The sequence below is a fragment of the Monocercomonoides exilis genome (genome assembly GCF_001643675.1).
Source record: "Monocercomonoides exilis strain PA203 chromosome Unknown scaffold57-524287, whole genome shotgun sequence".
Classification (NCBI taxonomy): domain Eukaryota; phylum Preaxostyla; order Oxymonadida; family Polymastigidae; genus Monocercomonoides; species Monocercomonoides exilis.
The window spans coordinates 190,407-205,880 of record NW_027150602.1 but is presented as its reverse complement, the minus strand read 5'-3'; the positions used below and the strand labels follow the sequence as shown (position 1 = coordinate 205,880).

General features: G+C 44.0%; 3 protein-coding genes across 3 annotated transcripts; all 3 read right to left on the bottom strand.

Annotated features, from left to right (window-relative positions):
• Window positions 1-34: 34 nt before the first annotated feature.
• MONOS_18256 (uncharacterized protein) lies at window positions 35-3,392 on the bottom strand (the record flags this gene model as incomplete). The annotated part of the gene is made up of 4 exons (XM_067871258.1): window positions 35-1,098; window positions 1,161-1,931; window positions 1,997-3,302; window positions 3,354-3,392. The coding sequence occupies 4 exons, from the start codon at window positions 3,390-3,392 to the stop codon at window positions 86-88; spliced, it is 3,129 nt and encodes a 1,042-aa protein (XP_067719975.1). The 3' UTR covers window positions 35-85.
• Window positions 3,393-3,493: 101 nt separating this feature from the next.
• Window positions 3,494-10,618, bottom strand: MONOS_18255 (uncharacterized protein; the record flags this gene model as incomplete). The annotated part of the gene is made up of 2 exons (XM_067871257.1): window positions 3,494-10,123; window positions 10,166-10,618. The coding sequence occupies 2 exons, from the start codon at window positions 10,616-10,618 to the stop codon at window positions 3,494-3,496; spliced, it is 7,083 nt and encodes a 2,360-aa protein (XP_067719974.1).
• Window positions 10,619-10,662: 44 nt separating this feature from the next.
• On the bottom strand, window positions 10,663-12,390 carry MONOS_18254 (uncharacterized protein; the record flags this gene model as incomplete). The annotated part of the gene is made up of 1 exon (XM_067871256.1): window positions 10,663-12,390. One exon carries the CDS (start codon window positions 12,388-12,390, stop codon window positions 10,663-10,665), a length of 1,728 nt encoding a protein of 575 aa, XP_067719973.1.
• Between the last annotated feature and the right edge of the window lie 3,084 nt (window positions 12,391-15,474).

Genomic DNA, 15,474 nt, shown 5'->3' with positions numbered 1-15,474 from the left:
TATTCTGAGAAATATCCCAGCGTTTATCTTCTTTTTCCCTTTTCAAGTGATTCATCTGTGGCTGCCCCCAACTCTCCATTCTGCTTCATCCACTGCTTTCTCTTGTTTGTATTTCGCTTTCAGATCCAGAATGCAGCTTCACAATAACCCCGCTCCGCTCAATGTATTCTGACCCGCATTCCTCCGACCCTTCACAATATGCAATTGCATCTGACACTGTCGCCATCGTGTACCCCGACGGCAAGCGCCCAACCAGATACCGCTTCACCTGCATCAATGATGCTCTCCTTTCTGGATCTCCATCCAACCCGTTTTCCACCGCTTCACGCATCTCTGATCCACGTATGCTCTCCATTCCTGGCCTCTCTCCATTCTTTATCTTCTCTCCAGCCGTCTCAGCCTCATACTCCCCAAACGGAATCTGCAGCGTCAAACACTCCCACAGCATCATCCCTATCGAGAACACAACAGTCTTCTTCGTCGCATGTTTCTTTGTCCCATTCAGCAGCTCCGGTGCCTTCCACCTCAAACACTCCTTTCTGATGTCTTCATCATCCTCAAAGGCAGATGAGGGCAAAGAGTCGCTTTCATCATCACTTGCTGATGTCACGACTGTTGATGAAGAGATGGAGGATGAAGTATCTGAGTCTGATGAACAATCTGAGTGCATCACAATGCAGATCACCATATGCTCTGAGAACAACACAATGTACGGACTCAAATTGACAAGGGATTGAAGCTTGTTTTCCATTTCATCAAATGAATGGAGCGCTCCATTCGCCACCCAGAACAGGATTTGAGCTGCTGTCATTTCTCTCTCCTGTAAAGTGCCAATTGCCATCTCCTTTGTTTTATTCCTTCCATGCAGCAGCATGAATAATGAATCCCTCAGATCCACTATCAATTTCTCATGAGGTGATGAACAGGCCATTGCATCCACCAAGTTCGACATCGACGAGGTTGTTGGGCACAAATCCTCCCCTCGAACAAATGTCGAATCTGAATCAGTTGAACAAGTGGAAGAAATTGACGGTGATGGTGTTCTCTTTCTTATCTCTTCTTCCTCAACCTTCTCCAATGCCCATTCAGGAATCTTGTCTGAGTCTTTTCCCAATATGTATTCGGTCGATCCACTCTCAGAGAGAAGATGCTCCGATGACTCTGAGTGTTGCATGTTCGTATCATATATTCTCTTCTTGATCCTTTCTTCATTCTTTTCTCTGCCTCTTTCTCTGCTCTTCTCCACTGCTCTTCAGGTGACATCTCCATCGTCACCATCTCAAATGCTTTGGGGTCCTTCTTGATATTATCATTCACAATTTCTCTCAGATCTTCTGCCTCATTCTTTACCTTCCTCCACCGAACAGCCAGAACAACTGACACAACAAGAACAATCAAAAACAGAACAACAAATATCACAGCAATTATCACTGCCCATGATGATTTTCCTTCTTTCCCTCCTTCAACAATCCTTTCATCTCCATTAGCTTTGGGCTCACTTTTGTTCTTCAGAATGAAAGAATCAGTGGATGATGGATTATTTCCGTCCCCAAACAGAATGAGCACTCTCACCTCTGCATCATCTCCAACCTCGCTTATTGCTTCTTTTGCCAATCTTCCTTCAACTTCTGTCTCCAACACATATCCACTCTCATCAAACTCGTATTTCTCTATCTGCTTTTCTTCTCCTTTCTGCTTCACAATCATGAATGACAAGTTGCAAGGCAGCAGCAGCTTTCCTTTGAACACAACCTCCACTTCTTCTCCTTTCTCATTTTCTTCGACACTCTCTAACACTGGGAGGAAGAATGGTGATGCTCTTTCAGAAACAATCCCTTCAAAGCTGCATCCATCATTCAACATCCAAAGAGATGTGTTTCTTTCCCATCCATCTCCTCCTTTCAGACTCATCACATTCAATGTTCCAGAATCTGAACAGATAATGTTTCTTTTCAATGATATGTAATTTGCAATTGAAGGGTTGTTATTTACAAACTCCCCTTTTCAATCATCACATTTCCTCCGCTCACAGTCATCCCTCCCTTTGAAGAGTTGCAGACTGTTGTGTCTTTCATCATCACGGAACTCTTCGAGAAGTCAACAACTGAACCATTCCATCTGCATATTTCATTTTCCGCTTCATTAAACACTTTGTTGGATAACCTTCTTTGTGCTTCTTTTGTATCGCATTCGCTTGAATTCCCATCCAAGAGGCAACTGTCTATCACTGAGTCTGAACAGTTGCCCAATGTGATGAGCATCCCTCTTGAATTATCTTGTGCTGAATTTTTGATCGAGCAATTGTTAAGTATCATTGGGCGTCTCACACCTGAGCACGACAGCAAAGAAAGTCCTCTTTTTGAGATGGTGACATTCGCCAATTCCAGATGGCTCGCAGAGATTTCTCCACTTCCTGTGACATCAATGAGCGGATCGCTGGTTGCCAAGTTGCAGAACACACAAGAAGAAACAACAAATTGGATAGGTGAAGCAGCATGTATTGCAGCCACAGAAAGTGCAACGTCTGCCACACAGCATCCATCTAGAACACATCTCCCCGAGGCAATCCGAATGATGTGAAACGGTATTTGTGCTTGCAGACGAGTTTCAGCAGGTTCTGTGTGTTTTGAGCTGAACGAGCAGTTGACCATTTCCACCAATCCGCTGTCTGGCTCGACCAGTGCAACGTGAGAAGATGCAAATTCCACATCAAATACAAACCTCACTCTCGTAATAGTCGCTGTGTTGGATGTCGATATTACACTCGACCTTGTGCATTCGATCCTCGACTCCACTTCAACATTGCACAGATCGCGGCTTCTTGAGCTCAGGCTCATCTCGTCCAGTTCCACTTCCCCCTTGATCGCACTCTCCCCATCAACAAACATCTGGCTGATGAAGTCCGCAGTCAGATGTGCAAGTCCATAGTCAATGGACTGGCACGGCAGAGAGCGCGTGCCACACTGCCGTTCATCCACTCCACCATTGCCTGACACGATGATTGTGTCGCTCTGGTGGATTGTGATAAAGTCAATCAGATTCGTGCTTCCTGTGTGTTCTGTGGCATCCAACCCATATATCGCATTCAACCGAGCATAGCTCTCTTCCCGAAGATCGAAGCGGAACTGAGTCTCGTTGATCTGGCACGAGATGTTGTAGCACTCGACAAATATGTCGTTCCCCACCCCTGCTGTGTTTGCGCTGAAGCTCACCTTCTCAAACACAAAGCTCAGCACCCTCTTTCTTTGCTCTCCAGATACACCCCTCCGCCTTTCCCGCTGTTGCTCTCGCAGCTGCACCGACTCATCGTTGTCTTCACCACGCTAAACCTTCCTGCTTTGTGCAGTCCAAACAGTATCCCCCTCCCTTGTCGCTTGTCTCTGCTTTGTCATCCACAAACAAGCAGTCTCTAATCCTCACTGTGATCCCCTTCTCGCTTTTCGACACAAGCACACTCGCTTCATTGTCGCTTCTTTTCATCCCCCTCAAACGATCAGTTCTCCATGTCCATGCTGTTTGCTGCCTTCCCATCGTTTGTGCTGTGCTGGGCACAACATTCCCCCACAGATATCACACATCCTCCTGTTTCGTTCAGCGATGAGATGTGCATGTTCGATAAGTTGCACTCAACACCCACCTCCTCAACCCGCAAAACACTTTGGCCCGTACAGCTCGAGTCCATCGACAAGCCATCCACACCAAGCACCCCAGCATTGACATCAACAAACACACACTCAAACCCGTTGTTCAACTGTGCTTCTGAGTGAAACGCGCATTCTTTAATCCATAGCTCCCCACCCTTGTTAGAAATAACTGCCTTTGCTGTGCTCTCAAACCCTGCTGTCATCAGCACCTTGATCTCCCTCAATGAGAGCGATACACTGTTGCAGATGAAATACTCCAGTGGCCCTTCATATGCCTTCTCCAAGCGCAAAACCGCCTTGCCGCTTGCCTCTCCCCCAGCTTCTGCATTTTCGATCTCATATCTGGATCCGTCGAAGGCGTCTCGTATCGGCGTCGACCCTGATATTCTCAACGCCTTCGCTCCCTCGCTTTCCTTCACCTGTCTGATGCCTTTCCACAGTGTTCTGCATGGCTCTTTCTTGCTCCCGCACCGAGTGACATCAAACCCTTCGCTGGACACATAAACCTCACTCGAAGTGTACGGAACAAGAAATACAAACAGATCGATATTTGTGTGGACTCCATCGCTCCCCACAAACAGCGTGCTATCATCTTTCATTGTCGAGTAATCAAACCTGAATGTTTCTCCTCTCACTGTGCTGTTCAGATCTGCTGCCAAGATAAATGCATTCTTCCCCATCCAGGCCACATTGCCTCCAAACACAACATCACTTTCAAAGACAAGTCCATTCTCGCTCGTGCACTTTTGGCTATTGACGTACAGGAACCCTCCTTTCCCTCTCTCCGCATCTATTGAGCAGAATGACGCATTTGTTGATCTGATCACAAACTCATCTCTTTCACTCAGCTCCACTTTTGCAACACCTCCTTCTGCACCTGCTGTGTTCTTGATATGTAAGAAGTTGTTGCTTTCAAGCAGCACAGAAGATGATATCAAAAATGGAGTCACGCCAAACATGCAGTCTTGCAGGGTGCACCCTCTCATCGAGCATGTCCCATTTGTTGTGACAATTAGCGAAAACTCAACAACAGCCCCAGACTCCATAGCAAATGTGCAGTTATTCAATTGAAGAATCCCACTCGATGCCACAACTGATTTCACGCTTGGCTCAAACGCCGATGGCGTTTCCATCCTCAATGATTGGAGCATCAGAGATGAATCCGATGTCAGAACAGACATATCTACACTTCCTCTGATAGTTTCAGCAAATCTGATGACTTTTTGCTGTATTTCATCTCCTTCCTTCCCCAGCCCTTCAATTCTCAGTGCACTTGAAAATGCGAAGAAATCCATGATTTCTCCTTTGTCCTTCACCCACAATCTTCCCTCTCCCGCAATCCCGCTTCCATCAACATGCCCTATCCCGCTCCAAATTGTACTGCACGGATATGCCTCGCTTCCGCACCCTGCTGTATCATATCCTTCTGCAGACACATGCACTTCCCCCGCCTTTCTTTCAACAACAAACAGCCGAAGATCCACACACTCTCCAAAATACTCTCTATCCACCCCCTTCATGTCAACTCCAACCTCATCATCCCCATCACACTCAAAGGCCAGTCGAGCAGCACTCACACTCTCGTTCAGCACCTGGCACATGATAAATAAATCATTCCCTTCATGTGCCTCGTTGCCTTTGAACTTCGTTCCAGACAACAGATAGTTTTCAGCGCATCCATCCCCCAATCCCATGAATATCCCTCCTCCTCTCCCGCTTTCTTTCTCCGTCTCACACTTCGTCATCCATGATAGCTCCACTGAAAATGCTTCCTCCCCCTCCATTTCGCTCTCCACACATCCACCCCTGCTGCTCTGTGTTCTGATCTCTTCAAAAACACAGTGCTCACATATCCTCAGGCGCGATCCCTCTTTCGATGTGATCAGTGCACCTGCATTCGTCCTGCATCCCCTTGCAGTTGTGTTTTTCAGCACAATATCAGATCCCGCTCTTCCATCAATCATCCCCTTTCCGTCTGTGTCCACACTGTTAATGCTGCTGTTCTCAAAAGTCACACCACAACCCCTGCATGCAACAACACCTCCTCCAACAAATTCAACCCCACTGATTTCTGTCCTGTCCATCCGAACAACCCCACCTTTCCCAATCACAATCCATCTCCCACAGCTGTTTGCCCCACTTTCTGTGCACACAAATACACAATCGGCAAACGAGCACTGTCCGACACCGACTTCCACAACTGACTGTTCTTCAGATGCTCCAGAATAGGCATCCGGGAGCACAAACTGAAGAAATGAGAATGTCATGTATGTCAGTGCTTCCCCCTTCACAAGCTCAAACTTCCCACTCTCTTCCACACTCATATCCTGTTTCTCTCCATTCCCTTGTATTGTCAGCGACTTTCCCTCTCTGTTGATTACTCTCCCCACACTTGCTGCTCCCTCCAACTCCATGATCACATGAACGTCCTTCAGCCGCTCAAACCCCACATCCACAGACACACACGGGTTTTCTCTCAGCCCGCAATTCTCCCTGGCATTCCCTGTACCGCTCACAAACATGTATGAACTCAGCGATGGAAACAGGTAATTAATGATCGAGTCTTCCTTTCCCGCCTCAGTCAGCTCCTCCACCCACATCTTCTTCTGCGCTGTTTCGTTCGTTGCAGATCCATGCCACAATGCTGGCAGAATCACCAGCCACGGCGAGTCGCACACCAAAAACACATCCTCCCCCTTTTCTGCAACATTGTTTGTGAACTCGTTCATCTTCATAGAATACTCTATCTTTGTTGTTTCAAACACCACATGCACCCCTCCCCCCTTTCCGCTGTCCGACGGCACCCCACATCTGTCCACTTTGTTGTGCTCAAACACGAACTTCCCCCCATCCCCCACACTCACCATTATCCCTCCTCCAAATGTGTAATCTGCTTCGCTCTCACACCTCTCAAACACACAGTTCTCAATCTCCCACGCTCTCCCACTCCCCACTTTCCCACTCATCACTCCTCCATTCCCTTCGTATCTTCTCACCTCGCACAATGTGCCGTTCCTCATCTCCAACCCCATTTCCTCCAAGACGCCAATCTCGTTCCCATTCCCAAAATTCGTCTCCTTTATTGTCGTGTTTCTAATGCTCACAGCATTTCCTCTTCTCATCTCCAACACACTCCCTTCGTCTTCTCTCCCCGTGTTTCGAATCGTCACCTCCTCAAATTCCACTTCAACTTCGCTCCCATCAGCAACAATTAGCCCACATCCTCTCATTGTCACTTCTTCAAATCTGCACTTCACAAGCTCCATTTTTCCTCCTTTCCCCTTCAAACATTCCACACACATATATAATGCTCCTGCCTCTGTGCAAAACGAGCATCCTTCAAATCTCAGAACACCATCGCTGCACATGAACAGACATGTTCGGGCTGATCCCTCAAACGACCAAGCACAAAACATCAGAGAGTGGAATGTGATTTTCTCCTTCGTCTCGACAAAGCATTCTTTCGCTCCTCCTCCAACTTCTCCTTCTTCTCCATCGCTTTCTTCTCTCACCACAATACGTTCCATTTCCACTTCTCCGTCAATAACCATTGGCTGCGCATCCAGTGTCATTTCTTTGTGAATCGTGAAAGTGCTCATCAGCCGCAATACTGCTGGTGCTCTAGCCCCAAACACCGCTGCTCCTGCATAAGGCACTGAAGAGCATGGAAAGTCGGAATACCCGCAGCTCGGATAGTCCATCCCGCCATTTTCCCCATACACATACCCCACACTCGGCTTTTCCCGAAAGAAAGGCACAATGGGGATCACCTCTGAAACCCTTCCGTTCTCGATCCCCATCAGCTCGCTCAAATTCGGATTGTCCCCAACATCTTTCACAAATGAGAAATTAAACGAAACCTCACTCACCACTTCCGACAGATTCTTGCACTCCGCCATCACATTGCTCCCGCCATTCATGGCATCGTTTGCAGAGCCATCCACCCCAAATGTCACATCAATTATCCCAAAATCTCCTCCCCCTTCCTCACATCGCAACAGAAGTCCCCCTCCATAGCCTCCAACACGCCCTTCTCCACCTGCCCTGCATCCTCCAACAAATGTCACATCATCCCCACCCCCAATCCTCACCTTCCCTGTTCCTCCCACAACCACATTCATTCCTCCGCCACACCCCTTTGCTGTTCCACAACCCTCTATCCAAACATCACTCATTCTCATCTCCTTTCCGCTCCCAACAACCCCATTCACCACACTCCCATTCCCATCTGCCTGCATGATCCCCTCAAATGTGCTGTTCTTCATTTCCAGCAGCCCTCCTTCCCGATCCCACGCAACCCCTCCCCCAGAATTGCTGCAGTGCTTCACACTCATGTTCACAGCTGTGAACGGACCCTCTGATGTGTACACAACAAGCCCGTATGCATCTGTGATCCGAACATTGTTCATGTTTATTGAGTCAAGAATGCTCGCCACATTGCCGTTCGAGCTGATGAACGAAATCCCCTCAAACTCAACAGACTCGATGCTGAACCCAGTGATCGATAGATACCCACTGCTCTGACTCACAAACGAACACTTGCATCTGCCAGCAGATGAGCCGCACACAGCTGAGCAGTCTTCGATCCAAAGCTCACTTCTGTCTCCGCTCACCAAAAATATGCTTGATTGCGCCAGTGGCAGTGCTGCTGGAAGGACACACAAGAACTGATAAAACCTCACATATGAGCCAATCCCAATCATGCATGTCCCGCTCGATTCATTCCCAACCATCTCCATTCGTGTCTTCGAAGCTGCCCCACAGAAGTCGTATCCCTTACTTGCACTCAGCGATACACTCTTTTCAAACAGATACGAGTCGCCAAACGCCAGAGCATGCTGTTTCCCGATCACACTCCTCACAGCATAGTCCACACACTTGCATCGAAACTGCTCATGCCCACACACAACCACATCATGCCCGTCGTTCCCCATGTGCACGCATGGTAGATCATCACACAGATAATACATCAGCGGAATCATCAGATCGCTCCACTTCGAATCCACTCCCATTGCTGCTCTTGTGCTTCCTGTCAACGGAATTGCAAACAGGATATGCTCTTTTATGACACTTGCTTTCAGGTCAGGAGATGCCACAAATAGGTCAGCTCCGTATTCTGCTTGGTTTGCCTCAAATGCAAGGGTTGCTGACAGATCAAACAGCACAGCTGCATCCAGCACATTCAACAGCAAACCCCCACCTTTCCCGTTTGTCCCGCCTTCTGAGGGTGCCTGACATCCTTCAAACTGTGTCGACGATACATGAAGCTCACACGGCACATCCAGCATAGCATATACTCCTCCTCCACAGCTTCCGTCTCCATCCACTTTGCAGGCGCTGAATGAGCAGTTCTCTATCCACACACTCTGCTTCCTCCCACACGCTTCATCCAGCTCCAGGCATGCCCCGTCTCCACCACTCCTGCCAATGCTCGTGAACGATGTGTTTTCCATCTTCAGCGATGATCCCTCTGCAAAATGGATCAGCCCCCCCGACCCCAGTACAGCATTCGCAAAAGTGCTGTTGTGGATTGTGGTTGGGCTGCTTGTTGCCAGTTCAATGATCCCTTGGCTCCCACTTCTGCCCTCGCTGACTCTCATCTGGTTCATTGTCATCTGGTCGATGGCGCAGGTCCCGCTTTCATTCACAAGCACCACAAAACTTCCAAACGTCACTTCTCTCTCGCCTCCGCAGCTCACCCTCAGCATCTGCACACTCCCTCCACTCACACTCACAAACCCGTATTCCACCCCACTCCCACCCCTGGCCCCTTCAATCGCACAGTCGATGAATTTCACATCGCCTGCCGATGAATATGCAAATGTCGAGCGGCCGCCGATCGAAGCCCCCAGCTCAAAGCTGATGTTAGTGAATGTGGCTGTGACACTGCTCATCACCAATGCATCCTGCACTTTCGGTCCTGCTGCCTCCACTTTCACTCCCTTGCTTTTGCTGCTCGCATCCACCTCATACGGCCCTTTGTCCAGCATCGTCTCCTCATCAAACACAAATGTCTCTGCCAGCCTCAATATCCGCTTCGAGTTCGGGAACCGATATGTCCCAGCGCTTCCGATCGTTTTGCACATGTAGTCTGCAAATCCACACAGCCTGAAGTCCATCCCCACTGTTTTCCCACCCACATATGCAGGTGGCTGGAACTCCCGCAGAAACAGAACCAGTGGGACAATCAGCCCTGCATTGCTGCTCTCCATCCCACTCAGCTCATCAAAGTCTGCTCTATTGACACCGGTCTCTAGATTGAATCCGATTGAGCCGCTGTTCACAGCCGTCGACAAGTCTGGTGCTGCCACAAACATGTTCCTCCCTTTCCAGGCCTTGCACTCCTTGAATGTGCACTTTTTTACACTGAACTCCCAATCACTTCCCGAGCACAGAAGATACACCCCTCCTCCTTTCCTTTTCGCGGCCTCTTCCAACGGAACACAGCACCCATCAAACCCCACTTCCGAATTGCCTCCCTATCCTCACATGGCCTCCAGACTCCAGCGAAACAAATACACCTCCCCGTTCCCACCTGTGCACACACAGTTCTTCAGCGTTGTGTTTTCCACGCCAACCTCACGCCCTCTGCCCACACTGACAGAGAGAACAGCCCCATCTCCATCTGTGCGCGTGATGTTCTCCAGCGTCGCATTCGCCAAGCTCGATGCCCCAGTGTCAGATGGCTCTTTCTCGCTGAACACCTCAGCTGACAGCGCCATGTTCTCAACCCTTGTGCTTTCCATTCGCATCTGAGACAGATATATCAAAAAGGGTGATGTGCTCACCACCAAGTCTGCTGTTCCCACATCCTGCGAGCTGATTGTGATGCAACACAGCGAGAGAGTGCCTGATGCCGAAGTCATCTCAAACAGCCGCGGTGATGGTGACACCCTGGATGTGTGCAGTATCTTCATCGAGGCGGCACTCAATGCCCCATCCCCGATCCTCACCATTGCAGATGACCCTCCCATCAGCTCCGATTTCACTATCGTCCCGCTGCACCCAAGCCCATTCATCACAATCGTCTTTCCCCCACCTCCACCGTTCTTGCAATCCTGAATGTGCACTCCACCAGCTGCAGCCGCTGCTCCCCAACTGAGCCTGCCTGATCCACTGCATATTCCACTGTCTTGCACCCATCCCACTCGTATATCCCACATCCAACCTCTTCTCTTCCCTCAACATCCACATATCTCCTCAGAATCCCCACACTCAGCCACTCGTTCTTTGTTCCAAATCGAGAGTGCAATACACTGCTTCCACTTGTCTTCGTTGTGAATGACGACACACTCAGTGCTGTGGTCTCTGGCACATATGAAAACGAGTCCAGTATTGACACATCATCTCCATTTCCATTCCCTGCTGTGTTGTTGTGGAAGAAACAGAAATACAACCATGGCTTTTCTGAAATCGTTCCATATGCATCCCGCCAGTATATGGTCAATGCTCCTCCTGCTTCTGAAGATGTTCCATTGAAAAACATGCATTCATGAATGGAAGAGGAATGAATGGAATTATGAAGCAATATAAAGCACCCATTTCGGGCTGATGACTTTTCACTTGTGAATTCACAATTTCTGATAACTGGGATTTCATTCATTTCATCTGATTGTCCAAAATTATACTCTTGAATACGCATGGCTCCATCTTGACTACTGGAGCAATCTATCAAATATGAATATTTCATTTCAACTTGAATCAAAATACAAAGCATTGCGAATGATCCAAGATATCCAGTGCAATTTATTCCCATGGAATTATTTATTAATACACTTTTTCCTGGATACACCATAACAGCTCCACCATATCTGCAGCATGTGCAATTGTCGAAGATGCAACTGTCAATAACAACAACTGTTTCTGAGTTTCCATGAATGCCAATGGCACCTCCACAAACAGATAAGTCCCAATCCTCTGAACTTTCTGAGTTCAACGCTGATGAAACATTATGCCATTCACAGTTTGAGAATGAGTGTGATCCACCATCAAAAGTCTTTCTCTCCATGTTGTTGTTCCCAGAAAATGATGTTTTGGCACAGTTCATGAATGAGTTGTTGAACGATTGGAATGAAGCACCTGGGGCATTGACTGACTCAAATACACCTCCATCAAATGCATCATGCACAGACACAAAAGAGCAACTATTACCTCGTGTTTGCAATCTGTGAAATCTATAGGCACTGGGAAGGATATGATGTTTGCAAAAAGAAATGTTGCAGAATATGGAATTTCCCACATTAACCTCGGCTAGTGATGGTGATGAAAGAAATGGCGGGGACGAAACTGAGATTGATAAAAACATTGAGTGCTCAACAATCAGCATTCCAGATGATGATGTTCTTTTGGAATATCTGAACTCATGCTCTTTCGGAGAGCCAACAAGAGAAGGCGAACTGATCTCTATGTTGTCAACAATCAGTGTGGCATTCATCAAGTGAAGGCAAGAATTCTCAACAAGGAATGGATGTTCATTGTGGCTGCTTCTGTCAACAATCTCAATCTTGGTGCCAACAACATTCGATGAGAAAATGCAGCAGACGGCACTTCCATCTCCTTTCTGCACAATTCTGATGTTTTCCAATCCACATGTTGAATTCGAGAAAATGATTGATCCTTCGATTGTGCTTTTCCTGCTCCCAATGTTGATGTTTACCAACTCATCAACTCTTTTTGATTCATCGTTTTTTTCAATGAATGTTGACAAAATAGATTGTACATTCAAGGAATCATCAAAAAGGAGCATCAAAGCGAACGAAACAAATTCAATATGAGTTATCATAGCAAATGGAGTTGATACTGGTACCAATGAGATCCCACCCACAATTTTAATTATTTTTATTTGAAAATCTCTTCTATGGTTAACCTTAACACCAATTTTCTGGGTAAAATACTAAACCATCACAAAATTCTATATGAATTTGTTTTATTCGTCAACACTCTGAAACCTTATAAACTCAATAAAAATTAATAAATAATTTCTTACAAATAAGTGCAATGATCATATGGTACACGTATCTTCTCCATTTGACGTTATCATATACAATTTTTTGTTTTTCTTTTCTTTTTCCATTCAATGAAACGAATTGGTAAATTTGGGTATCGATCGAACCATATTTTTTAAGCTGAAAATTTTGCTTATAAAAACAGATTAATTTTTATGATTTCTTTTTCATTATTTGGCAAGAGGTTTCTTTTAGGGTACCAAATTTTTTTCATTTAATCCATGAACAGGCAAGTGGAGTAGATCCTGGTACCATATGATCATGTCCCAAAATTTTTTAAAAATATTCAAAATATTTTCCACTAAAGCAACTCACATAGCTCAATATCAGCAAGTCACGATTATGACTAAAATAAGTATTCCACAATTTCTGAAAATGTTTACAAGCGAAAAAGAAACATTGGAATGGTTGTTTTCGTCTGTGAAAATGGATTCTTTTAGAAAATGCCCTGATGATGGTTCCAATGTGTATGTATTGAAAGTGGATGAAATTCATAGTCGATTTAAATATTCATTTTGAAAGAAACGATGGTCCATCCGAAAAAACACAGTTTTTGAAGATTCAAAGTTAAAAATAAATCATATCGTGTTGATTCTATTAAGTTATTGGTGCCATTTAGAGGTTCATCAAACGTCTTTGATGAATGGAATAGATAGGCATACTGTAACAATTTATTATTCAGCAATAAGAAGGACATTATCTACCATCTTTCTCCGAAATCAGCAACCAATAGGGGGAATTGGCGAGGTTGTTGAAATTGACGAATCATTTTGGCGCAGAAGAAAATATAATCGAGGTTTCATGATGATTTAATACAATTTTTTGTTAATTTTTTTTTCTAATTATTGTGGAAACAAAAAAAGTCGATTTGACTGTTTGGCGCGATCGAAAGAAAAAAGACCGATGGAAAACACAGAATGGTTGCTCATTTTGTTAAAAATAGAACAAAAAATATTCTCATTCCACTCATTTGTTCTATAATAAAACCTGGAACAACAATTGTGTCTGATGACTGGGGCGCGTAAAGAACACTGAACCAATTTGGCTTCATTCATTTGGTTGTTAATCATTCTGAAGGATACAAAAATGAAGATGGTGAAACAACAAATTTAATAGAAGGAGCGTGGTCACACCTTCGCCGTTCAATGCCGAAAACCGGAGAGCGATACCAAGACTTAGAGGAATATATTTGGTCTTCAATATATTTGAGACATTATGAAATATCTTTTGATCAACTTATCAGCAACTTTGTTAAATATAGAGAATCAGAATACATAGAAGAATTAGAAAAATTCACAAACCTGGAAGAATCAGAAGATGAGACAGTTTCAATGGATTCAGACACCGATGAAAGAACAATAACTATGCAATCTGATTCTCCAAGTGTGAGCGATGGCGAAAATTCAACCGAATGGACGGAATCAATTGAATAGTTTTCCCGTTCAATCTTTTTTGACATTTCGAATATAAATTAGTGAAACAATAACAAAAACAATTAAAATTATCATATTTTTATTTTTCTTTATGTAAAATGATCAAATTGGTACCAGGATCTACTCCACTTGCCCCATGAACAAATAGCTAAAAAAAAATGCAACGTTGTTATATTATGAATGAATAAGTCAAATAATAACTTATTGATCAAAATCAAAAATGACTGAGTGGTTTTTATTCTCATCATAGCTTCATTGTACTTTTTTCAAATCTCATTCCAATGTTTTTATCTTGTTTTTGCCAACCCAAACAATTGCAAATAGCAAAAATATTCAAATTCAAAAACCTAAAAATGCCGTTTTATTGTTATTTAATGAATTTTTCAAAAAAATTAATAAAATTTCAATTAGGTGAAAGTAGTTTTTGAGTACGTTAACACTAAAAAAGGTTTAATGATAAATAAAAAATATAATAATCACCAAAGAGTGTTGATGAAAGCTCACTAAAAACCATTTAGCCTTTTCATAAGCGAATTATCACTATTACATGTACTTTTAAAGTAGCCTTATTCCCATTATTTATTTTTCGTTACACAGATATGGGTGATTCTTTTTGAAGTCATAAATGTTTAATTTTCAAACATATAAAAAGCCTAATATTTTGCTATATATTTTGTTAACAAATATCAAACTTAACTCAGATGGAATCTATCACTTGAAAATGCCATATCAAACATTCTTGAGGAGATTTGTGAACTGGAACCGAAATTTGATCAAGATATGAAATTTTTGATTTATTTGTAAATTAAACATTTGTGACTTTTCAAAAAGAATCACCCATATAAATATTTTTGAACAAAAGAATGAACATATTTGACTAAACTAAAAAGAAAGTTCTGAACATTGTTTCTTTTATTTTGTTTAAATTTTAACAAATCTATAATTTTGATTTTTTTCAAATTTGGGGCAATATTTTTAGCTTTATGAATTTTGTTCCATTCTTCTCTTACAAATATTTTTCTCAATTTTTGAATTTTTCTGATATTAATTACATTGTTCCTGTTGATTTATGATGAAATGATTGTTGAAAAAGTTTGGAACAATTCTCAGTTTTTTCATAATTGCAATAATTTTGCCCCTTTTTTCCTTTTCTTCACTTCAAAAATTTGGGTCAGATAAAAAAAATGTGTTGGAGTTAAATGATAGGGTCAAAAATTTATCGGTGCCCAAAAAATTAATCGGGGCCTAAATTTTCTGGCTCTCCAGAGCACTTTTAGAAAAAAATAAATAATAGAAAATTTTAAACATATTATAATTAGCTATTCCTGAAAATATTTTTTAATTTTATTGATTTTTGAAGGCAAATCTCGAGTTTTTTGTTTTATTTTTCAG